At 40.8% G+C, this 26,468-nt stretch overlaps 1 protein-coding gene across 1 annotated transcript in view; it reads right to left on the minus strand.

The window, feature by feature from the left end:
* The window catches only part of tox3 (TOX high mobility group box family member 3), a 41,482-nt gene extending 16,360 nt beyond the window's left edge, over positions 1-25,122 (minus strand). Inside the window, exons 1-2 of the mRNA XM_041062349.1 lie at positions 24,653-25,122; positions 2,572-2,634 (exon numbers count right to left, since the gene is read on the minus strand). Coding sequence (XP_040918283.1) covers positions 2,572-2,634; positions 24,653-24,754 — 165 coding nt within the window. The 5' untranslated portion in view covers positions 24,755-25,122. The remainder of the gene's footprint in view (positions 1-2,571; positions 2,635-24,652) is intronic.
* Positions 25,123-26,468: the final 1,346 nt, after the last annotated feature.

Below are 26,468 nucleotides of genomic sequence, written 5' to 3' on the forward strand. Positions count from 1 at the left end.
GCGCCCACTTTTTGAGCATGAGGTCACACGCTCCAAACACTTTTGAGCTTGAACGTCACTGTTGCATCCCAACCACTCGACGGGCAGGACAGAAAACAATAAGGTTAACAATGACATCTATCGCAGTATTTTGGAGCTGTGCACTGATGCTTTGCTGTGGGTTTTGAAGCCAGATTAATCTCCTCTACTAAACTGGATGAGATTGGCCCATTTGAACCACAGAAGATGACGGGTATTTTTGGTGCACTTGTCTCTAATGACAGGGCATTGGAGTGGGTGGAGGGGAAATAAAACGGGTAAATTTAGCACAGTGTTAGGACTACTATGGCTCAGAGAGGCGGTTATTTACCTCCTGAGAAAACAACTATTCCTTTCTTTCTTAAAATGCGACAGAACAGTACACAGAGTTATTACAGCAGCTCCACAGCCAAAGATTGCTGGTGACATTTCACTTTTTGTAAGTGCCGGCAGATAGAGTGGCTCAGAGAGTGACAGAACTACAGAATGTCTTTGGGCTCCTTCATTATGTCTTTGAAAGAAGGAAGAAAACAGGTGTTTATATCCTTGGCTTCCTGAGATACCACTTTATCTTGGCGAGTCGGATCACATCAGCATCAGCTCTCAGAAGTTACTATGAGACAATATAGGGTGAGCCTATAGCTCATCTTTTTGTAAGCTTAGAGTTTTGTGTGGGTCTCAGGACAGGCAGTATTTGAGCAGGCAGCATTTCAGGTAATAAAAATAATGCTGGCTATGATAAAAATGGGTCTTTACTGTATGAAACATAGGGCTTCTGCTTCATTATATTGGGTTTTACTTTGCCCATCTACATTTCCTTAAATAAGTGCATAATAGGGATGCACCGATGCATCGGCTGAACATCGGTATCGGCCGATGTTCGCCTCGTTAACAACCATCGGCCATCGGCAAATAAAGGTGACATTCACCGATGGCAGTGGCCGATGATTATGTGTTGATTTACATTGGAACAGCTAGAACAGTAGCGCCCTTGCTACTTCATATGCCGCAGACTACGACCTCCCCGCCACTCTCAGTGCGCACCAGTGGCAATTAATTAAACTTAATAACACTCCTCTTCCCGTTTGAACAACTGACAAGAGAAGTTAGCTCATCAGAGGCATCAGCTGCCGACGTCATCCCCTCTGTGAGCGCCCTGAGACGTCTCCTGAGCCAGCAGGCTGACACAGACCACGGCGTTACAACAACAAAGACCTCATTATTAGAGGCTGTAAATAAACGCTTCGATCAAATCGAGTATGATCCCATGTTCTGCACTGCTACCTTATTGGATCCCAGATACAAAGATCGCTACTTCGATGAGCGATGTTAAACAACGCGCACGAGCAATACTTGACGCGCACCTGTTGCCTGCTGCCGAGGATGGGACGCGAGATGGAGAGAGCGCATATCACCCACAAGAGGCGCAAGAGGCAACGACCCGACGCAGCAGGGCCCTCGCTGCATGTTAATACCTTTGTGCGCCATGCACCAGCACGGAGAGTGAGCGGCTGTTCAGCTCTGTGTCTCATATCTTGGATGAAAAAAGAAACAGACTTTGCAGCGACAAGACAGAGATGCTTATCTTTGTAAAGAAAACCATGCCTCTTACTAAGAAGCAGGTGAGAGATACAGCGGGTGATTTATTTATCATTAATGTTAAGTAGAGGAGGCCCACTGTATGGGACTGGTTTTCCCGAGATGCCCCATGTTCCAGCCTGTGAGTTCTGTCTGAAAAATACACAAAGTGAAAGATAGTGCTATTTATGTTTGTATTTATAAATAACACAATTTATTTATTTTCCAATAGTTTTTACATTTACACTTGATGTATTTTTATTTTTCACAAAAATATTTTTTATTGGGCAAAGTGGTACTGTAAAAAATCTTCTCATTGAGTAAGTTTTTGGTTATCAGGCTAAAACCACTCAAATAATTTTGTTGGGTAATGTAAGTACTGTAAAAAAATTTTCATTGATTAGTGGGCAGTCTAAGAGGGCTGTGGAAAGTTATTTTTCAGAAAAGAACTTGTCATGTGAATTAAGGTTATCTTAAATGTCAACTAAAAATTGACATTAAAGGTTGTTCTTGTTTCATAAATTTGTCTGACTGAATTTGTGCTGATTCAAGGATAGTACGATGAAGAGCTGAAAGACTTAGTAAAACAGTTCAGTAATGTTTCCGTGGAACAAAAAGAGATAACAAAAAGAGATAACAAAAAGAAAAAAACATCGGCATCGGCATCGGCCATCGGCCAAGTTGTTATTTTAAACATCGGTATCGGTATCGGCCCAGAATTTCACAATCGGTGCATCCCTAGTGCATAACCAAGAAATATTAATAAAAGAGCAATATAACTTACAGCCATGATACGTGAGACAGGATCTAACTAATGAAAAATGTAGTTATGCATTACCATGTACGAAAATGAGAGAAAAACATTTACATACCAGTCAGTATTTATAGTATTTATATTGGAAAGGATGTTTGCAAGTTGAACTTCCTGTTATCAAAAGGGAATTTGTATTATGAAAAAAAGTAAAGCATACTCACATCACCAGCGAGCAGGGCACCGTTCGCCTCCGCCATGTTCATGTAGTTGTTGTTATTCTGGAACTGTAAATGACGACAAAAAAAAAAAAAAACACAATCAGCCTACTAGTGTCCAGATAAGATCCAGTGTAACTCGAGCTGCTCCCCTTTCATAATGGATACCTGTCATTCAAACATATTGTCACACTTGGCTCCGAATGTTTACACACTGAATTAACCCCTTTCTCTATGTGCCCGGGCGCATTCTGCCACTCTGCCATTATGGTGACATGACAAGAGGCATGTGAGAGGCCCAGGCCAATTCAAACCAGGGTAATGAGAATCTGGTCTGGCTATTCAGCTCTTATGGGATGGCAATTAAGGATATGTTTGCATCACAAAGCCAAGTATCAAGATGCACTGGCAGGTTATTAACTTCAAATAACCTATGGGAGAGGAGTGATACTGAGGGGAAATAAGGAGGTGGAGAGTGTTTTTAATATGGGTGGAGCTGGGTTCAACAATTAATTCCACTTTTTTTGCATTTATCCATGCTTATGAGGAACAAAAAAGAACAGAAAAGAGGTTTTTGGGTCCATCATATTTAGTGCTACAAATATAAGTGTCTTCTACAAGGGCACTCCACTTTACCTGTTAATATCAGAGTAGATATCAGAGTAATAACTGTGTAAGACAAAGCCAATAGTGGTGAAATAGTGAGTGTCACCCTGTAAAGACACAGTAGTGTTTAAAACAGTTGAGAAGCTATTAAAACCCTGTACTTTGGTAAGAAATAACATGTTTTCACAACATCCCCCCACCACCACCACCCAATCCACACGTAGCCTGCTGGCAAAATGGCAGCCACTTCCTTTCTTCGGAGACACAACCATGCTGACAGGTAGGAACAATGGGACATAGAATGAAGAATTATGGGCTAGCAGCTGGGCCCAGGAGCACAATGCACCTCTCTGTGAGTGAGGAGAGCAAAACCCAGCCCACACGGCTCAGAGGAGAAAGAATCACAGTGCGTTTGCGTCTTCATGAGGTTCCACTGAGAACACTCTCCCTATTTTCAACAAAGCTCTGCAGTAATCTCTTTTGTGTGTTTATTACAAAGTCACTCTCTTAAAACATTATGAGTGATGAGGAACTCCAATAGACAGAGAGGGAAAAAAATGGCTTCTTATCTGAGCAGAAGCCAAACAATAGTGGAAACAAATTAAGATCAGAGTGAACTGAGTAGTGCATTAATATATTTTCTAGCCCTCTGTGTTTTTTTTTCTTTTCTCCTTTTCTTCTGAGTGGTTAGTATGCGAATGTAATTACTGAAAGAGCTGCTGCTAATCAACTGCGAATGGTATCCATTAATTAGTCTGTGCCCTGGAGAGAGAGTGGGGAATCAGCAGCAATGTTAACAGTGTTACGCACCAATGAGAAGGGGAGCCACAAGCTCTGCTAGCAGTTGCTGAAGCAGGTGGTTTGCGTTGTCACGTTGTCTAGGCCTCTGGTGCCATCTTACCTGCAGCTGCCCCACTAAACTATATCTGACTCGAGCACAGGGTTTTTACATGTTTGCACAAATGCACACACAAATGTATAAAGACACATACACACACAGATTCACAGGCCCCAAGTGAGAAACATCTGCCAATAGCTAGACCTCCTTCACTTCCCAGCTGTGTGTAACTTTGAGACATGACATGGCTGGGTTACGTCAGCCACTCGGCTGGTAATTAACCTTATGCTGGGCTTATCTGGGAAGTGTTACTCCGTCCCCCCTCTTCTTTTAGATAACAAATTGAAGTCTCAGAGATATCCCTCTCTATTCAAGCACTAGGAACATTGTTCTGATTGTAGGGGGAGATAGGGCTTCATGCAGTGCTGTCTCTGTTTCTTCTATCCCTGTGCCTCTCTGGATGTGAATAAGATTTTAAAGAGAGCAGACAATTGCTCTTCATTGTAAACAGTTCCCTGATAATTTGGGAAAATCCCAGAGGAATACAGACAGCTCTGTAATCTTCTAATATAGATGCTTGTATACTTTCCTGCCTGTTGCATGGAAGGAAACAGTGAAAGGTCTCTGTAAGTGGAGCTTTAGCTGTGTCAGGTTCCTTTTTGCTGGCATTTATAGTCACACATTTTCAACTCAATTACTCGCCATGTTACACATCACTGGATAATGTGGATGACAACTTCATGAGCATGTAAGTGTTTATAAATCAGGAAGCGATGTGTAATTAAAGCAAACACTAGACTGAGAGGTATCGCTGAATTACATACTGTAAGGACGGACACTGATCCGAATCACGTTAGCTTCATTAGAGAAAACACAATCAAGTTAAGTCAGAGTACTAATTAGTAGTGTGAAACTCCCTGGGCTCTGTCTCCGTGAGTCATGTTTTACTGTGTTTCCAGGGCCCTTTAAGAGCAGATCCAAGTCTCCTCTGAGAGCTGTGACTAACATCCCAAGAAATGTCCCCAGCCACTAGTATCAATCTTCACCATTAAAAGCTGTACCATGTTGTGGCACAGTCCGGGCCGGAGGCCTCTGTGGACGACCAGAGCAGGGAGTGGAGATTGTTATTGTTATTCCCAATTCATTTTTTTGGGGGGGGGGGGGGGCATTCAGCACTCATGTCCGCGGCAGCGCCGATTGAGTCAAATGCCAGATGAAATTAAGTGTGATTGGAGGGACCACGCAGCTGACGGTAAGGGACCACGCTAAAATGGGTCAGCGCAGACAATGAAGGCTCTGTAATTAAAATGATGTGACGAGCTAGACAAGAGCTGTGGCAGCTATGTGAAGGGCCAAACAACCATGTGCATGCATGGAGAAGCATTTTGGAAACAGAGATGCAACAAAAAACAAGGAAAATTGGGGAAATCACTTGATTTATGCAAGATAAATGCTCCTGAAACCCAATAAACTGGCCTTCAATGTCTTGTAAAGCACTATGGCAACAGCTTAGGCAGTGATGTTACATGCATTCAGGAAACCAGCATCTCACTTCTTCACATTTCAAAAAAAAAAAATCTGTCATGTACCTCCAGAAAGGAACCATAGGGAAGCCTTAGGAAAGGGTGCTTTAAATAGCTGTAGAAGGCTTTTAATAACAGAGTGAATTCACAGTTAAAGGTACTCTGTAATATGAGACGCACTAAGAGCCAGACACGGCTACATGGCAGAGCAAACACTGGGCACTCAGTGTTTTTATTTCTCCTTCTGCACCACCAGCACATTTCTTCAATAACTGTTTAACAGGAGAGAATTAAGAGCTTACATGGACCCTGATCCTGATGTGAAAAGACTCCACTGTCTGCATGATCGCAGGCAGACAGAAAACCAAGCAACCTTGCGGTGAATGAGATGAATATGAATTTCTAAGTTGTTGTTGATGCTGTAAATGCACAGGACTGCTCGTCTTTTTTCATTCAAGTTGAGATAAGACTTCAAGGCTATCCTTAAAATCAAAATTTAAACAACAAAACATCAGCATGCATACTGCCCATTTCTTATTTTTCTGACTGAAGAAAATGCTATTTTGATGCTTGATTCCCCCCCCCCCCCCCCCAATCTTTTAAATCCCAGCGCAGGAATATTTGTATGAAAGAATGTCCAGTGGGAAATAAGGTGTTTTACAGCTATTATAGCAAACAAAATTATTTCAACCTCAGGGCGAACACAATATTGCACCAACATGACCCCATCTCACCCCCGGTATGATGGAGTAACCACACAGATCCTATCAGTAAACATGAACTGGACAACCAAGATCCACAGAATACGTGCCCGAAGAGCCTCTGATAGCACAGCTGCCATCTCTGCATGCATACAAATGGAAAAACATGCACTAGTTAATACCTTTTCATCTGAACATCGAATACTGCGTTGTCAGTGGTCATTAAATAAAGAATGACTGGGAAAGATGCATAATTATGTAGCGTTTTACTAAAAAAAAAGAGAAAAAAAGGGGAGATTCAAAGAGATTTGTTAATGCATTTTCAAGTCAGCTTCAGCAGACTGTTCTTTTTTACAGTACAATCAAAAAGTCACAATACCGGTGCTGTCTGTCAGCAGGTAACCAAATTGGACACATTCTTTCTCCCCACCAAAAGCCACCAAACTAATTCAATCAAGAGCCCAGGCTTTTCCAGAAACATATCAACTGCTGACAAGCGATTTTACAGTTCAGCTTGAGCTCAGTAATCACAGCCTAGCATGTGTTCTCTGGAACATGACACTTGTGCTAATATGGTCTCCAGTGGTCTCCATAAAAGACAGCAAAAACACCACAGTTAAAACTCAACCTCCAATCCCGAGAAACCCACAGTAATTTGCTATGTATTATTTTATGCAATTTCCTTTAAAGCTTGGCCTACCGCCATGTTTGAGCCTCTCTCTTAGCAAAGGAGATGACCAGCACCGTTTCCTTTCCTGCAGTCCTGGCCGGGCCCTGTTGTAGCCTCTGGAAAAGTTATCTTCTGATTCCCGAGGTCCTCCTTCACCAAATACGTGCTCATTTACAACCCAATTCAGCATAAACACTCTGCAGCTGCCTCTCTGGTGATCACAAGGCCTATTCACGCCCAGCAGGCCACTGCACATGCAGCGCAGAGCTGACATATATAGATATATTCCCTCCTATGTGTGCAGCAGTCAATTTGTAAAGCGACTCCACAACACAGCATGTCCACACAGTCGGCTCACAAGCTGTGTTCTGATCTGCAGGCCGAATCGATTGGTAATTCAGTTTAAAGCTAAAATCATTACTCCCCCAGCCCAGCACTGTCTTCCACCATTAGGACTGCTAGTCCTCAACCACATAAGGTAGCATTGAGGGGAAGTTCATTGTAAGCATCTCACTCTTCCTTTGCCTCTCAGCGTAAGTACCTTAACAGTTGTGCAGGGCATCCACCCTGAGAAAAAGTCTAAGTCTTATCTGGGATCCGAATCAAGCTGATGACAGTTTTGTTCAGGCTGTGCGCTGATTTATCTCCGCTCTCACACCACACTGACCACTGTGGTCTGAGCTGCTGTCATCGCAGCTTGTTTTGCTTTTGTAAATATGAACCTGAAGTAACAGTTTAAACCCTCGTAGACCATGCATCCTGGTGTGTGTTACACTCCTATCAGAATAGGACCTTTAAACTTTTAGAAGATGTCATCACTTAGTTCTCTAAAATTTAAGAGCAAGGAATATAGATGGAGGTTGTTGAGAGCAAACCCGAAAGCAGAGCCTCTGTTCTTCAAATTACACTACATGGTACAGGAACATTACAATTCCGTCATGGGGCATGAAACTTAGTTTGCATATCCAACCAAAATGACAAGCTTAACTATCCAAATAAAGGAAAAACTTTAAGCGATTTCACAGCTCAGCAAATGTGTATTATGTTTTTTCAAGCTTCCCAGTCATTATGGCAGTGTTGAAAGACAGTAAAAGGGGAGCTATAGTTGGTGCGTTCAGCATATTCCTTGGGGCTAAATTTATATTCAGCACAGATGTGGTGTATAAGAGTGATAACAAAGAGACGCAAACAGAACAAGGTGAAAACAGTATTTGTTAGATCTTTGCCTTTCTTTTAAAGCATTTGCAAATACGAGTAGTTGAGCTTAGTGCATTAGTTCATACATCAGTTCAGGCAGAAAAGCTGCCAATCACATGATATAAATTTTTAAAATACTCTTTTTCTCATGTTTGACAGCACTGTGGTTGTTGAAGTGTAACTGTTTTTTGGGATCTTATCATGAAACAACACTCAAAATCACAAATGTGATCCTCATTCTGGCACCAGATGAAAGTCTGTCCAAAATTTCATGGCAATCCATCCAATAGTTGTTAAGCTATTTCAGTCTGGACCAAAGTGGTGGACGGGCTGACACAATTGTACTTTCCCCTAATTTTTTAATCAGGCTAAAATCCCAGACGTCTCTGTCATCCGGTTTTAAGGGTAAATGTTGATTTAAGAGCCAACAGGGGCAATACAGTAACACATTAACACAATAATTTTGTAGCACAGCCACATCCAACGCCAGCATGTTGCACAATGGAACTAAAATACACAGAGGTTCACCATAGCTACTGTTTTCTCTAAAGCCTAAGACTTGCAAATGCTGCCAAAACAAAGATGGTCTCAGCATTTGTCATAATGGACCCATAGCCTGAGCCCAGTGGTCTCAATACTGTGCAGGTCAACATCCAACATCCCGTTTTTTTTTTCTAGCTGTTGAGTCGGCTCTGTACTCTCAAGAGCAAATCCTAAAAGAAAGCGCAAGCTAAATGGGGTGCCATCTTTGATCTGGCGGGGTGCAAAGCTATTGGCCCACAGCCACAAAGGGGCTTAGACGACGGAGAGGGCCTCAGAAACATGGTGTAGCTTTCTCACAATGGCTGCTGTTGCATGGACACACAGCTCTTGAGGAAGAAACATGAGAAAGGCTTGGCTTGGTGGTGTTGTCTTGCTTTTACTGCTAAGCCATGTCTCAGGGCTGTTTACTCTCAGCAGCTTTGAAGCAACTCCAACTCAAGATGGTATCAGAGGTGTGGATTTGAACCAAGCTTACTCTGCTCTGTTTGCCACTCTTCTACCACAGAGCAGGAGGCTGCTGTGGGGTTAAGGAAGCTAATAACTAAAAATGACATGGTTAAATGTCATAAAGGAGAAGAACAGCTTTCTGTCACTGGAAATGGGTTTGTTTTTGGTGGTGCTAATGGTGATGGTTTGCTACTTCTCTTGGTCTGTCGGGTGGCTATGAGCTCTGGGACTTGGATTCACATAAAGCTCTATTGAAAGCTGCTGGGAGTGGAGTCCTCTCTTATTGCTTTAGCAGCACAGATGCATTTTTCTATTCCCTGTGTGCCGTTACTGGCTAATACACTCATTATAACCGGCTTTGGGAATGTGCACAGTCAAGAGCTTTTAGTGATGGACTCAACACAATCCTCTATTTCTTATCAAGTAATGGCAGAAAAAGGGAAATATTTGATTTTGTGAATACAAAACAATGCATTATGGGATGCATTTAAAGTGCAGGTAAAACAGACCAAAATACTGAGAGTAATAACATCAGGATATTCAGTCCAGTAAAGTCTTAATGTATAGTATAGCATTCTTTGGAACAACATCTTTAGCTTAGTTCAACAGTATCTGATACTAATGGACATTATTGGAAATATAAAGTCTAGAAAATAAAGTATACTGTTTCTAGGGGATGTGCCATTTGAAAAAACACATAATTATATATTATAATAAGAAAGGTTACAGCCATTTGTAGCATTGTGTGCAGCCAGTTAGATGTTTAGTCTTTTTGCTATTTCAGCCCAGTAATAGATTTTAAAACCTTCCTATGTGTTCTGTGACAATACTGTTGGTGAGCAACATGTGTCTTTTCTGTTATTCTTACCATAAGTCTACAGTAAGCACAAACCGACCAGTTGTTCAATCTCTATAAATCTGAAAAACGCAAACTGCTGAGCGGTGACTCATATATCAGTCTATTATATACTACAGGGCTGACTGTATTAAACAAATGGCTAGGCCTGCAGCTGGAAAAGAGAGGCAATATAGAGAGAGCAGAGGTTATTGTCTAATTTAAATCTTGGCTGCTTTCCCAGAGCTGTACCACATTCCAATTTGTGGCTGTGTTGCTTGGCGCTACTGACAGAGGTCCGGCTGCAAATACTCTCGGGCTCCTCTCCAGAAATGTGTCTCCAAACTGACAATCAACAAGTTGGCAGAGATTGACGGAATGACTGGGGCAAATTAGGTGAAATAATGAAAATGCACAGATATGGATGTTGTGCTTTGTGTTGTTTCTGCACGTGCCTTTTTTTTCCCCCCGCTGCTGTTGCAGTAATGTATCTACAATCATTATGACTTGATGTGCAACAACACAGACTCATCAAGAAAGAGAGTGCATTGCTTCTGTAATGTCTTTGAGTTCCATAATGAAACAGCAGCTGGAAAAGACATCTGTGAAGACATAGTAGTTACAGAATGGTTGAGCGGGCTCTTAGAGGCAATTAGCTATTTTAAGCATTTTCTCCTTGGCATACTATTGTCCGTTCATCTGCTAGATTGACAGCACACCAGGACATCATTAGCAAACCTGACGGCTGTTGAGTCGCAGACATTGTTTTTCTTGTGACAGCAACCATCAGGCTAAGTGCTTCACTAATGTTTTTAACAGTAGTTAAACTCAAAATGTCACTTTAACATTTCCTACTTCAAAAGCAGTGTGAGATTAAGATACCAGCTTTGAATAATTACAAACACTAAGCCTCAACTTTGATTCCATATCATTGCACTGACATTTAAAGACATTCGGAACAAAGACACACTACACATCTTTTAGTCATAATGCAAAAATTATTCCTTTCCTCTGTGTAAAACGACAGGTTGGAGATCAAAGGCACACAGAAACCTGGAGGTCTGCCGTGTATTGAAGCGGTGCTTTTAAAAGAACAAGGTAAGTTAGCAAAGTGCTCACACGTGACGGAAAAAAAAACAGTAAAAGGCTCTATGCAAAGATCTTTTCTGTTGATGATACTTCTCAGTGTGTGGCCAATCAAATGCACCCATTTCCACCAGACTGAATTTCCCTATTCATACTATCAGGCAAACAAGTGAAAATCCATTTGGCACACAAATATTGCACTTGTGCAGCATATGTACACACGACACATGTAAACACACTGCAGTCAAAAAGCAAAGCAAAACAGATGAGTGTGAATCAAAATAGTTTGTTAAAATGTGCACAGACACAACGGTTCGTCGTGTCCTGTAGATGCAGTTTTGACATGTTCCTCCAACATCCTCTGTCATGCACTTGAAAGAGCATACAAGGCAGTAACCCTGAATCTGTCTCTTTTTTACAATTGAAAATAATTGTATACGTTGTATCTGTAGTACAACCCTCCTTTACAGCTGTATTGATTTCCTCCTTTGACCACAGCTCCCTCCAAACACTTTTATCCCATTTCTGCGGGCAGCTAAAAAAAGGAGTCGCTGACATTTTCTGTATTTGAGCCTTGACCTCTATTTTAGGTTCATGCTGTGAGTTTCTCCACTAAAATAAATGAGAGCAGGGCACAGTCTGCTCTGCACTCACACCTTCCTGTGCACATGTTCTCCCATCACTCTTCATTTGTCTTCATTAGGCTCATTCTTGACCCGTTTCTCCAATTCTCTGCCAGTATATAAGGTCTGCAGAGAGCATCACAACCTGTGATGCTGTGGCCCAAATCTCCTCACATCTTGTTGTTTACATGCAGAGGTGATTAACAACAAAATGAAAATGACTTGTAACTAACACAACCAAACCTTTTTTTTTTTAAGCCTAAAATACATGTCAAAGGATTTCCCATGTCCATCAGGTGCACTCAGTCAACAAACCCTGAAAGACAAATGTGACTAATCCAATTAATCAATAGGTAAACAAAGCCTGTAATGACAAAATCAGTGATCAGTGCAACAGGGGGCGCCGTGGTGTTAAAACTGACTGCAGCTTTAAGTCGGAGTGAGAAACAGAATTCCCACTGTCAACTTGTCATCAGCTAATTTACCTGGAGCCAGAGGGGGAGATTCACTGGACACATAGGGAGAGTTAATCTCTTCATTCATCTTCGCTAAAGAGATCGACCCAATTAGCTCGCTGCATTGACTGACAGCCCTTGTGTTTGCTTTTCTCCCTCGACTTTTTCCCCCCCTTCTTAATTCAGGAGTTATGCCGTTTATGCTGGCTCCAGCTGAAGGCCTCTGAAATTATTTGAGGGTACTGTACAATAGTGAAATAATCATGATGTCTTTATTCAAATCTGTCGAGTCTGAAATATTCACCACTGCAATTTGCTGTGACTGATTAGCCAGTGGAAGGGTTGCTTGGGGATAGCTCTCCAGAGCTCTGTAATTGAGCGGATTTGACTTGGGAGAGTTTTTTTTTTTCTGCTGATAACTACACACATTCCCTTTTTAATGTACTTTTCTTTTTTTAGCCTCTCCTAAGAGCCAGCGCACGTCAGAATTATGATGCTTGCAGAAACAGCAGTATGTGGTATGTGGGATGGTTTTGTATTTCAGTTGCTGTCCCTAGAAAACGTGAATCCACATCATGTTTCATCCGATGATTTACCACTGTATCTCTGGCTGCAGCCTAGACACCAGCCACTGTTGGCTGGCCTGGTCACTGAAGAACTGTCAGATCCAGAAACTCAAAGATCAGGGACAACAGCAGCCCCGAGGACTGCCACCGTGGCCTCTGACATCCCACAGTACACACAATATAGAGAACGTTGATGCAAATGTCTGTGTGCCATTACCGATTTTGTATTACAGGACATGAAGTCTTAAAAACTGCTATATAGGCATTTTGCAAAGTATTACATGAATTTCATCATTTGGCATCGCTTAGATCTTCATAGTGGGGAGAGGTACTTTGCCAGTCAAAGCAGGGGTTTTGCTGGGAAAGCTTGTGATGGTTAAAGTTCACTGATGTTAAGAAGATTTAGATAGATAATATAGTTAGACATTACCAAGTCAGTTTGCTCACTCTTCTTTCTACTAATTTTAAACTAACGTTAAAAAACTAAATTTAGCATTATTTTGTAACACTAGTTGCCACTGTTTAGCAGAAGTTATACAGGATCACTATAAATCAGTGAGGTAACATTTCAGTGAAAATCAGCACTGTTCTCCTTTCAAATGTTGAATCCTGTGGAACCTGTGAGACTACTCAAACACACACTGATAAGTGATAACCTGAAACCGCTGTGACAAAAGTATTGTTAGATTCTGTAACTGGCACAGACATGTGAGGGATTGCCAGGCATTAAAAGGGATGATAAACAGTGCACTGAAAAGGGTAAGCCATCAAATAATGTCTAATAATGAGCTGTTTCATTATAATCCTGTGTGGATAATTATGAGATTAATATGTCAATCCTGGTTTTGGCAGGTTCTGCAGCCAGGAGATGCTATATTCACCACAGCCCTTGTGCCACAATGCAGTTTTCTTCTTTCACATTAAATCTCATTTATTTGGTACAGAAAACAAAGCAAGATGCTGTTATTCTTTTCCAAAACACAACACTAATGCTCTGGGGCATGATTTGTCATTGTTATTCAGTGCTCGCTCACCTACACTTAAAACATGATCCTTCTGGATTTTAATTAAGCACCAAGGTACCTCCCAGGGGGTTCTGACTTGGCAAAGGAAACTACTTTGATTTATGTTCTACTTTGTTGTTCCTGCTTGAAGCTTGCCTGTTATGAGAGACCGTGGTGATGAATGAAAGAGCAGGGCAATTATTTTTATTTGTTAATTAGTTCCTGTTAGGGATGTATTCTTCTGAAAATATCAATACCCACCTATAGTGAAGCTGGACACAGAGCTGTCTCTTTACATGTCATCTCTCAGCCCCACAATAATACAACAGACACCAGTGACTATGTTAGGACTGGGTAAACTGGGACGGTTACTGTAAGCTGGAAACATGTTTATACATGTTCAGCTAAATCTGGTAACGATTCACTGCTACACCAACTAAAGCTGATAGGAATGTGCCTCCATGTGTTACGCATGCCAGCAGCATAATGCATCAATTTGCATGCCCCCCCCCACCCATATGAAATGTAAAGTACTGGAAAGAGTATGATCGAGACTACCCAGGTGTACAATATGCTGCTGTTTTTAATAACAGTCCGCATGCCCTGCAATAACAGATGATGAATACTCGCATATGATGTAATACTGTTCAGACAATCATTATTTATTTATTTATTTATTTATTTATTTTCACAGTCTGGTTATAAAGGTGCTGTAGCTGTTAATTGTGTTTTCATGTCAATCTAAGAACTGAAGATTCGAAGACTCATCCACTTTCTGTTCATCACCGCCAAGAAAAAAAGGGTGAAAACAACTTCCCCATGGCCCACTGTGCTGTGCTACACATCCACATTCACGAATCAAAGCAGCGGCTGAAGACATATCCCATGATGAGAGTTGAAAGTGATGGTCAACCATCTCAGTGACACAGGAATGGTTTCAGAGACAGTCCTTGTGCGAGGTCTGCTCTCCTAGATGCATATCAGAAGCTAATGGAGTCTCGAAACTACAGGGGTGCTGCGGGATCGCTGCGATTAGCTCGTGGAACTGCTGAAGGTCACCACTGCTGAGCTGAGCAGCCACAAGCCTTCATAAAACCATGCAGCGTATCATTATTTTCAAAGTGTTTCATTATGGACGGTTAACCTTGGCTAACTCCGACCTAACACTTTAATCAGCTGCCTGTAATGCCTTTGAAACAGTGTAATCATTCAGCTTCTCTTCTTGTTTATCAGCGGGAGACGCACAAATGTGGTGAAGCCTGTCTTAAAAAAAAAAAAAAAAAAAAAAAAGACAGAACCCCTTCCCAAGACTGTTCAGGTATTTGAAAAGTTACACCATGAGTCAGAACCTCCACAAAGATGAGGAAGTCGATCAGTTTCCTTGGAAGGAATTTCATTTGAAAGACTCGTCAGTGGCTGTCCAGCGAGGGAAACCCTGCCAATGCTGAGGCCTCACAGACCTTGATCTTGTTTCTACTGCTGCCATCCCACACTATGACCACATGTGAGAGTCCACACGAGCCAGCAGAAACACACACATCCCAATAAACAAGAACACGCTGTGAATGAGCCTCGACTTCAACTCCTGAAAATATCAGAAGTTAGCTCAAGAATTTCATGGACCCCATTCATAATCCCAGCTGAGGTTTCAGGGACTGGACCTTTATTGTGTGGTTGGAGCTTTGACTGAGGCCGTGTCAATTGTTCTTTTTGATCACATAACTAAATAAAAACTGGATAGATCCATGAATATGAATAATGTAATGGAAACATCTGAAAGCAGTGATATTTCACTAACATGTTGAGAGCTTTGTTCATTCAAATAAAGGAAATTGTTGGGCAATTACGAATAAAAGAATAATATATAAGTGATGAAATGAGTCAATAGTTTTTCCTAAAATTGTGTTCTCCGCAGAACATCTTTGATTTGTTTCCCATGCAGCGACCAGCCCTGACAACTGAAGCACGATTAACATTTTTATGGTTATGTTTAGACAACTCAGAGTTCTTGGTTAGGATATGGGGATAGATAATGATTTCAGATCAATACTGAAAAAGGTCAGTGTCTCCTGTCTCATGCTTCAAGTAAAGTTTGTACAGTCTGCACAAAGACAAAAGTTCTTTAAAGTGAGAAACTGCATAAACGGCTATAAAAAGAGGTGATAAATTAGTGACTGGGCAGAGAGTGACAGTAAATTAGAGGGCAGAAATAATAAAGAAAAACATACAGTAAAGAGTAACTGCTGTTTAATTCCTGAGAAGAGGATCCTTTTCATGTGAAACTGGTCTCTCTGACAAAGTAAGTATAGGGAAGACATAAAGGGCAAACATATTCTTCTTGGAACAGCTGTTTCATTCTACTCTGGGACTTATGGTACAGCGAGACAATCCTCCATCAGGACGCTGTATTGAGATCTTGATAACATTCAAACTTAACACGAATTACAACAAACAAAATTAAATAAACAAACAAACTATTCATGCCAGTGAATATTCTTATCAGTCTAATGCATAAAAGATTCATTTAAACAGTGGCTGGTTGAGGTGGCAGTTTTCCAATTCTGGAAGACTATTAAAGCTAATTTAGGGAGTGAAGTAACCTTTATAGGCTGCAGCATTATTGCCACGGCAGTAACTGCTCAGACAGACATTAACATTACCCAACTGCTACAAACAGACTATACGTTTTAGAAGGAGTGTTTGCCAGTCACTACAGGATACTCACCGGGCATGGACCAGCATGAACAGAATCCAAGCTGACCAAGCTTGTTTAGTTTACCTGTAAGCAACAAGTACATCACTGTTTTTTTTTTTTTTAAAGATGTGGTTTAAAGTGCTGTTTCCACGCTTTGCTGTGTGAGAAACAGGTTATATTTTAAGGCCGTCTTCCTTGAACCCTGCAGCAGTTTGCTCCAACACGCCATCTATTTGACCATTCAAATAAAAGTTTTATTTACCCCCCATTATTTAAGCTCTTTGTCCAAGAGGTCTGTGCGATATTTGCACACCTGCTACTATTGTCACTCCTCTTAGTACAACCTGGTAACACGCTGCATTATGGGAATGTGTGATGTAGGAGGGTGGGGGTGTGGGGAACACTGAAAAAGGGTGAATTAATCACACTGCGTAAAATGTAATACTACACACACCTGCAGCCTGTGCAGACCATAATGAGAAAGATATTCACATTCAAACAGATACATGAAAAAAAAAATTGTTGGAACAGTGACTAATATTTCTGAGTAGGCTGCTTTAGCTAGAATGGTCACACTTAAATCAAAGCATTAAATGAAACCTACACCCAGCCAATAATTCTAGTTTGGCTGACAGGTCTAATTTATGTTACATGAATAATATCTTCATTTTGAAAATGTGATTTTGCATTTAACAGATTGGGAGCTGACTTAAGAGAAAATAAGAGCAGCAGCTGGAGGGGGGGTCTGATATAAAGAGAGCAGCAATGAATTCAACTAGTTCGGTCTAGAAAATATTACCCATAACTGTGTGAGGAGGAGGACATTCGTCAGTGGCCTGTGCTCCTTGAAAAGAGCCGAGGGCTTAAGTCAAGCAAGTTAAAAGGAAAACAGCAGAATGTTTTGATACAGTCTGTGAGCCCATTAAGAGAATTGGACATTGGATCTATGAAACATGGAATGGCTGCCTCTCTGGAAAGCTTTAAAAATGAATGTGTCTTAACAGCGAGGCTAACCACTAAAGGGACACAACACTTACTGAATCAGCCAACCAGAAGTGATTGACTGGTCCTTTTGAAAAATGCTTAATTCACGGTAAAAGCACTTTTTCTGGGGCACAGGGAGTTTTTTCCCCCCTTCCTTTTAATAAGTCAGCAAGGTTGAGGCTGTCAAAGATGTAGTGAGCCAAAACCAGATTAAAACAGTTTATCATGGTGGAAAAAATATTTCTTGTGAGGGCTCTGATTTGATTAAAAAGAGCACAGTATTCACAAAAAAACAGTAAGAGACCTTCAACTTTCTCATAGATGAGTTCAGTCTGCGTGCATCTATGACTTGTGGATGTTTTTGGAGAGGGCTCAGCTTATGTGGCCGCCTCCCAAAAAACATATACATTTAAAATAATAATAATAATGATAATTGCAGTTGATGTCAGTGTGGATAGCTTGTTATACTTTATATGGTGTAATCATGAAGATTAAAATAAATTAAAACATTGGAATTATTAGTGTGTCATGTTTCATTTGCACTGTAATGAACCATCAGATAATCACATATTTTGGAGAAAAGTAATAACAACACAAAGAACAATTTTCTTTTAAACAGATTAAACAGAGTGTTTTGTACGGCACATCTAAACTCCACTTTGAATCTGATCAGAAATTAGCAAAAGAAAAATAAACATAGCTATTAAAGAAATCATGAAGAAAAATTAATGATCATTTACAGATCATTTAAACAGCCATTCAACACTTTGAGGGCTACAACTGAAAATATAACTCCTCTTTTAATGTATGACTCCGGATGTCAAAAGAACCTATTTTTCCTCAGGCACTTACACGGTTTGATGGATGGTATAGCGATGTTGTGTACATGATCAAAATCCAATAACAAATGTGTCTCTCCTGTGCATTCATCCTCTTTGTATCACTGAAAGAGACATTTTTGAAACAGCCAGCTACACATTTTTCCAGAAAGAGAATGTTGTTTCAGATCAGTGGGGACCTACACTGCCAGGGAAAAAAAAAAAACCAAACTAAAATCATACACACATGCTAGGCCCGCTGTAAGAAGACATCCAACATGTAAGAACTGATTCTGTTATGGGTGTTACTGTACTCTATATTTGGACCCTAATCTGCCCCTGGTCATGAGATCACAACTTAAAGCACAGGACTGAGATGTTCTTTGTCTGCGGCCTTGTCAGATGGGCACGTGATGCCCCAGTGGGTCCTCAAACACACCAGTTAAGAAACAATTTAAGAGTGAAGTCTGTCTAAATGAACCACACTGAGTAAGGCACAAAGAGATGTAATGAAGAGGATTTATGAGGAGTGATGGCAGGATTACAGAAGGCCTTTACGAGTGCTGATCTGGGTAATGGTCTATGTCTGTATAAGATATCAGAGCCTTATTGTCATATCAACCCTATAAACACAGCAGATAACCTGGCCTTATGTTTCCCACAGGTTTAGACTCACATCATCAGATTATACTGCTAAAACAAGTTGAAATGAAATGAAACAAATTCAGAGGGACTTAGCTGGTGCTTGTGCACGTCCGTACGCGCCATATGTCAACATCTTAACATGATCAACAAAGTAAAGAGAGTGACAGCTGTGCCGCAGGAATCAGAAACTATCAGGCGCATGGTTTAATACAAAGGCTTTTAACAACTCTGGTTTGGGTCTCGTCTTCAGAAACACTCACTCACTCCCTTAAAAACCAGTTTTCATAAACAATTATACACTTTCCATCATGTGTCTCTGTCACTGATGCGTCCTTGTAGGATCACAGCAACCGTCATCAGCTTTGTTGAGAGGAAATCCATGTTAAGACACGGTGCAGGAAGTGGAGAGCTGTGCGTTTAAAAAAAATGTGAACATCTGCTCTGTATAGACACACGTGTAGTGTGGTCTGTCAGACAGAGCAGTCATTCTGAGGCGCAGGAACTCCAAGCACGGTGTGTTTCTTCGAGTGGGTGGACTAAAAATAACACTCTCTAATCTCAGTGGGAAAATTAGGTGTTTAATAAATCTGTTGAACTACATCTCCTGACAGGCTACAACTAAAAGACTCAGCAAAACACATCAGCTATTCACTTTTTGGACACTTAAAACATTTAACATGCACCTTGGAGTCATATCCATCAACTGTTGAGTTTGACAAAGCAGACAGCCTCTGAGGTTAAACACACACACTAACACACACACACAGCATTAGCACGCACACACACACATTTAAAGTTGTGTTTGGATATGTTTAGAATGTGTGTGATGAAATGGCACCAGCTGTGTACACTGGAGAGATGCACAAGGCCCCCTGCTTGAGCAGAGTGTTAACCCCTTCCGTGCCAATGAAGCAGGAGGCACAGCAGACACAAAAGAAGCTTGGCTCTCTATGGTTTGGACACAATAAAGGGTTTGCTGCTGTGAAAGTACAATAATTCACTAAGACCCTCCCACGGTTCCTTAAATCTTAATTCTTCCTTAAATCTTTGTTGTTTTTGGTTTCCTTACATATGCATGGGTCAGTAGGAGCCACATGAACCATGAGCAGGCTTCTGTTTCACCTACAGTATATTTTACAGGCTCCATAAAATCCTCTGATAATTGCAGCTGCAGCCCTACATCATCATGTCAAGTCTTACAGTCTGAACAACTTCCTAATCATTGTTTTCACAGCACAGTTAGTCTTTCATATCACTAGCGATTGGACGATAAAATAGAAAGTAGATGATAAATAAATTCTCGGGAATGTTTTATCTTTGTTCAGTTTTAAAAAAGAAAAAGTTGAATATGTACAGCAACTGAGAATTTGTCTCATTATAAAGTTGTATTCCTTAAGCTCCTCAAGCTTAACACCAAACACACCTTGAGCAGCTACTTTGTCAGAAATATAACAGAAGAGCAACTGGTGTATTTGTTTACAGCGCAGTCAACCAAACTATTACATGCTGCTTTAATAAAGAATTCAGTCAATGGTAATTAAAGTCGCAATCTGATTTCATGCTGAACATGAGTAGTTTTCCACAACAGCACGGAAAAGTCAGTTAGGTAATCTGCTGATGAAAAAAATAATCACTGTGGAAAAAAAAGATTATTTTTTTCTTTCTTTCTTTTTTTGATGAACAATTTACAAGTCCAGTAGTGAATGTCACAGACTCTGCCACTACCAATAATACTACATGCACATATACATTAGTTATATATTACTAAATGTAAATACATTCAATTGCTATTGCAAAAAAAATGGCAACTATAAATAGTATTAAAAATTGGATTTTATGATATATTTATATATAGTTTCATGCCAAAAGAAGCTTCATTCATTGATTAGAAATTTGATGACAATTTGTTGTTAAAGGTATAGTCAGCGATGCTAACACAGCATACTTTTTGTCAAATTCAGCAAATTCATGGTCCACTAGCTGTCTGTTCTGTGTGGGCGCTGAAAGAAAAATATGGTGTTTGGACACAGCCCTGGCTCTGTAAATGGGAAACAAACAAAGTGACTCGGATCATGCCACAAAACGGCTACTCCTCCTTCTTCCACGTCCTCGCTCTTGAGGAAACGTAGCTACACCATAATAGTAATGAAATGTGAATAGCATCAGAGATATTACCTTGCAAAAATATTTTACTATTTCCTTTGGACTTAAAAGTCTTCGCCTGTGTAACGTTATTCGTCCCGTCTACATGCACCCCTACTGGGTTACACCATAGTAAGAGGAAAAGCTAAATAATGTCAGAGATATATAAAAATTTGCAATAACCATAAACATTGCTCCATGTACCACTGACAGTAAAGTATAAATTATTATTACTGTTGAAGTTACTAGCAATAATATTACCAATACATAGGCTAAGCTATTAGTATTTGGCTTCAGCACTTATTACAAATTGACAGGCTTATTGTCACACTTTCAACAGTACTACAAAAATCATATGCCATATTTCTCTTTCGGTCAGCAAGGCCAGTTGTTAGCGTTGTTGCCTTGGCAATGCACAACCACGAACTCAGGGGGGCAGGGCTTCTGGCAGACCACTGAGGGGAGGGGCGTGTTTGTTTGGCTGTTGAATTAAAATATCAACAATCTTTCTCCAGACGATGATACTATAGGTCAGAACAGATGATTTTAATTTGCAACTTTCCATCTAGAATGTGCTTTGAAGTTGTCTATATTAGTCTATATGCTTCTGCAATAGTGCCGTTAAAACACTCTGGTGAATGGTCAGTTCCTAACTACAAAGAATTACAATGTCTCAGTGGTGATGGTATTGGTTTTACAAATAAACCTCAAGTGTTAGCACCAGTGCAGGTGAAGAGTTTGTATTAACATCTGTTGGTAATTTCAGTCTCTCTTTGCCTGGAGGTAATGAAAGCCCACTCTAAATGGATACTGTATCTGAAACATTATTAAACCTTTAGAAAAAAAAAAGACCAGATGGCCATAAATATGGGAATAACACAGAGTCCCTTTCATGAAACCATTAAAGTCAATCACATTTGACTTTTAAAAATGCCAAAACCAGTCAAATCCAAAGAGCTCCCTGTCTTTGGTTAATGCTGTGCCTGACTGAAGACCTTGCCCAGAAAAACCACGTAACTTTAGCTGTCTCACATCGCTGGCATCGCCAAAATAATGAACTGGACAAATGAGCTATATAAATATAGATATATAGCTAAACAGATTGATATAGTTTTCCAAACTTTAACACAGATAAATTGCAAAAAACGCAACGTGAAGTAAGAACCCATAAAAGCCAGTAAAAGTGGGGGCCTTGGTGGGTATGCCCTTGAGCATAACTGATCTGTGCTCAACCTTAAGTCAAGGTAGTTCAAGAGAAATGGACCCTGCTGTGACAGCCCCCGTCACCCACCTGAGCACTCTACATTTAATGTTTGAAAATCACAGAAATAAAACCTCCACGTTAGCTTTTAAGGACAGCTTCGATAAAAGAACTGAGTTTAATTCTAACCGATTACGGCGAGCGATTTTTCTTGCTGAATATATTTTATGAGCATTATTCAGCTGTGTGAAGTTGTGGCATGTTTCTCTTCAGGACCGCCGTTTCTCCTTCATCTCAGTGCCAAAAACAGGCAGCTTCATTAGTCATGGCTGCAGCACCTAATTAAGTTTGTGCCAATCGTTTGGATTTTTCTGTAAATTTAAAAGAATCTCTGATGTTTCAAAGTGCCTCTGAGCCCTTCTCTCTCTGTTGTCATTAAAGTTGAACATTTCCTGTGCCAGCGTTTTGAGAGGGTATTGCCTGTTTTCAAATCAAAACTGTGATTCTAGTGAAAGTTGTTTGCAAAACGTGCTGTGACAGCTTATAAATAGATGTAAGAAGTAATACTTTAGTTCTGTGTGACTTGTAAGCATGCCACATCTTTTGGATGACTAACCGCTCTGCACTGTGCTACCTTTCAGCAAGTTGATTCAAATAAAGTGGAGGCTTATTTGAGGCTTATTTGAAGGATGCATGCAAAAGAATCTATTCGTTCACCATGGAAAGGCTTTGTAATTAGCATGAAATGCATGCTTTGTACTCTCCCTCTCTCTCTCACTCCAACATAACTGGTAGAGATAGTGGATAAGCACCTTCTCACCACCCTCCCTCTCGCTTCTCTGCCTCTTTTTGCATTGTGGCCAATTACTGTTACAGATGGAAAATTTCACTTGACCTGGGGAATTTATGAGCAGGAATAAAATCGCACTTCGACTCTTACACCAATTCAAAGCAATGTAGTTAAAATTTCTCAAGGCTGATGAAGACATGATGAAATTGGGCACATATGACAACTTGGCCACATGACAAAGAGCTGATGAAACAGTGAGAAACCTGGTAAGTGTTTTGAGCAGCATCAGATTGCAAGGGCTGAATAATTTGGGAGGGGGCTGCGTGTGTGTGTGTGTGTGTGTGTGTGTGTGTGTGTGTGTGTGTGTGTGTGTGTGTGTGTGTGTGTGTGTGTGTGAGGAGGGGTGGGGGATGTAGGGGGTACCATTGTTTAGACTTTATAAAAGCAGCACACCACTGTTGTGTGATTTTTGCCAGTCATAGTGATGTTCCCCTCTTGCTGGGGATCATGGGAGTCAAGCTGCTGATGGATCACTGGCCTAATAGTTCAAGTGTTACATCACTAACAAAATATCACAAGCCATCAACTGTGTTTTACATAACCTCAGTCTCACATTTGAGAGTTAATAAACTTGTCAGACCTCAGCAATGTTATGATTACCACCTCAGAAACAGCACTGCTTGTATACAGATGTAGCAAAGTGAATAAAACAACTTTCTGCATTAACATTAACAACGCTGGTGCAGAAAATAGCCAATCCAACCTAGGAGTGAGTAGAGGAAACTGTGATGTACATTATGAGGCTGTTCTTTATTTTTAATTTACTGATGCCATGTTTAAGATAAGTGCACAACACAGCACGATGCTGACAATGAACGCATTCATGCTGAACATATGAAAAGTCCCCTCTTTCTCTGTGTGTGCGTTTTTCTGTGTAGAGCTGTGAAGTTGCAAACTGACAGAGTTCATTTTAAGCACTATCTGCAAAAGCGAAACACAGCAACCCTGATTTGTTACAGCTACTTATATCCTCAAAATAAAGTTAAACAGCCTGTAATTTGTGAGAATGACTTTGATGTTATTGTGCCTTTAGATAAAAAGAGTAACACACAAACAAATCTACATGCCACAGGGCAAACAAGTGTCTATATAACATGCAATTTAACTCCATCATGTTGAGGGTCATGACACTGGATCACAGTCTGGATCACAGAGGGGCTGATGTGACACTAGATCCACTAGATCATACTTTCATAACATTTAATGCTTATATGCTGTAATGTTGGGTGCTGATGCAACAATCCACCGCTGAAACTGTATCCTACAGCGTCTATGACTGTGGATCACATCACCGGAGAGAGTTTAGCAGTGCAAGGAGGCTGGTCTGAGCCCGACAGAAAGTAACACGGAGTCACTGCACTCGTATTGTGCTCTCGTTTCCATTAATACACAACAACAAAGTTTGTGGCAACGGAAGGAAGTATTCACTGAGCAACTTCAGAAAGACAGCGGCGATCAGCGGCTGAAGTCAGAGGGAAGTGGAACTAAATGGGGGGCAATTAGGAAAATTAGCATATGCCTTGTTTTAAGTCAACTAATTCTTGAGCACTCGTAAAGGGACGATCAGCCCGGAGTTACACGGAGCATGGTTTCAGCACCAGCGTGGCCACACAACGCAAAAAACTAGGCTACAGCACAAGACAGAAGGGGTTTCTCACCTTGTTGAAGTTGTAGTAGCCCAAACAGTGGGCGAAATCCAGGTTTGGTGGATCTCCTGGAATAGAATTTCCACCGGCAGTCGGATAAAATCTTACATCCATGGTGTGCGAGGGAGCCGCGCAGCTGTAGCTGTAGCCTACTCTGCACGGAGCTCAATTTGTTTCTGCCGTTTACAATCCAAGCGCACAGAGAGAGAGAGAAAGAGAGAGAGAGAGACGCGGACGGAGAGAGGCAGTGAAACTGACCCCAGCTTTGTCGGGGTAAACGAGATACTGCTGCGGGTAAAGTTTTGATATTCCTCTTCTACGCCTGGTTCGGCCGCTTCATGTCAGAGGAAGCCCACATGAAGGTTGCTGGACTGAGCCCAGTAAGCTGTCGCTCAAGGAGCAGTAGACGCTGTGTGCCCATGCATTTACACACAGCTGCTGCTGTATACAAAGAAGCCACGAGACCGGCGACTGAGCGTGGGTCCACCTCCTTTTCCTCTAACCCCCCCACCCACCCAACCTCTTCAGATGCAGGAAAACGAGAAATGAAAACTGCAATAAAGTGGTGATGATAAGCGCCAAGTAAGTCCGCACGTCAAAAAAACAAAACAAAAGAAAAATAATAAAAAAAAATAAAAACAGTACGAGATGTGTCCGTATCCTTCGCTGTCTCTCACAAGTTCATTTCTCCAACTTAGGGGGAAAAAAATAGTTGGTGAAGCAGTTTAACCAAGAAGTATCTAGCCGGCCGCACAAGCCCATCTGCTAAATGCTGCGTTTGGAGGGTCTGTAAAACAAGCACAACAACACTCCACAGATGGTGCAATTAGTGAATATGATGTAGTACACTGAGTGTCCCGGTTCAGCCTTCGGCTCTGCCTGTCGTAGTGATGAAGAAGGCAAAATGTGTGAACAAGCCAGCCACTCCCCAAACACCCTAAGCCACTCCCATGAAAAAAACCCCACTGAATGTAAGTCCATGTGACATGTTGGCATATGATAATTAATGACAATTTCAGCAGTCTGTTTTGCATGTCTCTGCGCATTTTAATGATTTTAACATATTCCACATAAGTCCTTTCTGTATTTTTCTGTTTTCTGTTTGTGTTTTGATTTGATTTGGAAATAGAGGCACAGCTTGGGAAACCAGTTAAAAATATAGATTTTTTTTTCATTCAGTGGACAAAATATTTTCTCATCCAGATGGTTAGATGAATCTTTGGAAATTCAAGATACCAGGAGTAAGGTAAGCTGGTAAGCATTTTTAAATGACCTTCTAGGTTTTTCAAACATCACCGGTTAGTTATCTTTTAGAAAAACAGTTGGTTAAAAACAAAAAACAAAAAAGAAAAAGAAACTCATCCAGCAGATATTCTCATATTATATATGATCTGATAGTCAGTGACAGGCCAGAGTCAAGTTTAGCTTTGCATTTCCTTACACCTAACACTGAGAAATAAATTTCATTACATTTTCATTGCCACCAATTCTAATGCTATTCACATTAGATCAATGGAAAGTTTTTACAGTCTATATTTATTTGCCAGAAATTACTAATGTAGCATATTAGCTAGAAGTAGCAAGAAGTTTGTGTGTGTGTGTTTATGTCAATGCTCAGACTCAGACCCAGAACTTACCACAAACTCTGTTTCCTTAAGTTGTTTTCCTTTTTCCTCCTGTCTCCATACACTTATAAATCATAAAAATCATAAAAATCAGTCATAAAAACCTGGTATAAGGGAATTTTTTCTCTCAAATTGTAACATTTTCAACTTGCATGGATGTGGCATTACCTCTGTTTGTGCCACCCAAGGCAAACCTGCAACTG

The sequence above is a fragment of the Toxotes jaculatrix genome, chromosome 1 (genome assembly GCF_017976425.1).
Source record: "Toxotes jaculatrix isolate fToxJac2 chromosome 1, fToxJac2.pri, whole genome shotgun sequence".
NCBI lineage: Eukaryota > Metazoa > Chordata > Actinopteri > Toxotidae > Toxotes > Toxotes jaculatrix.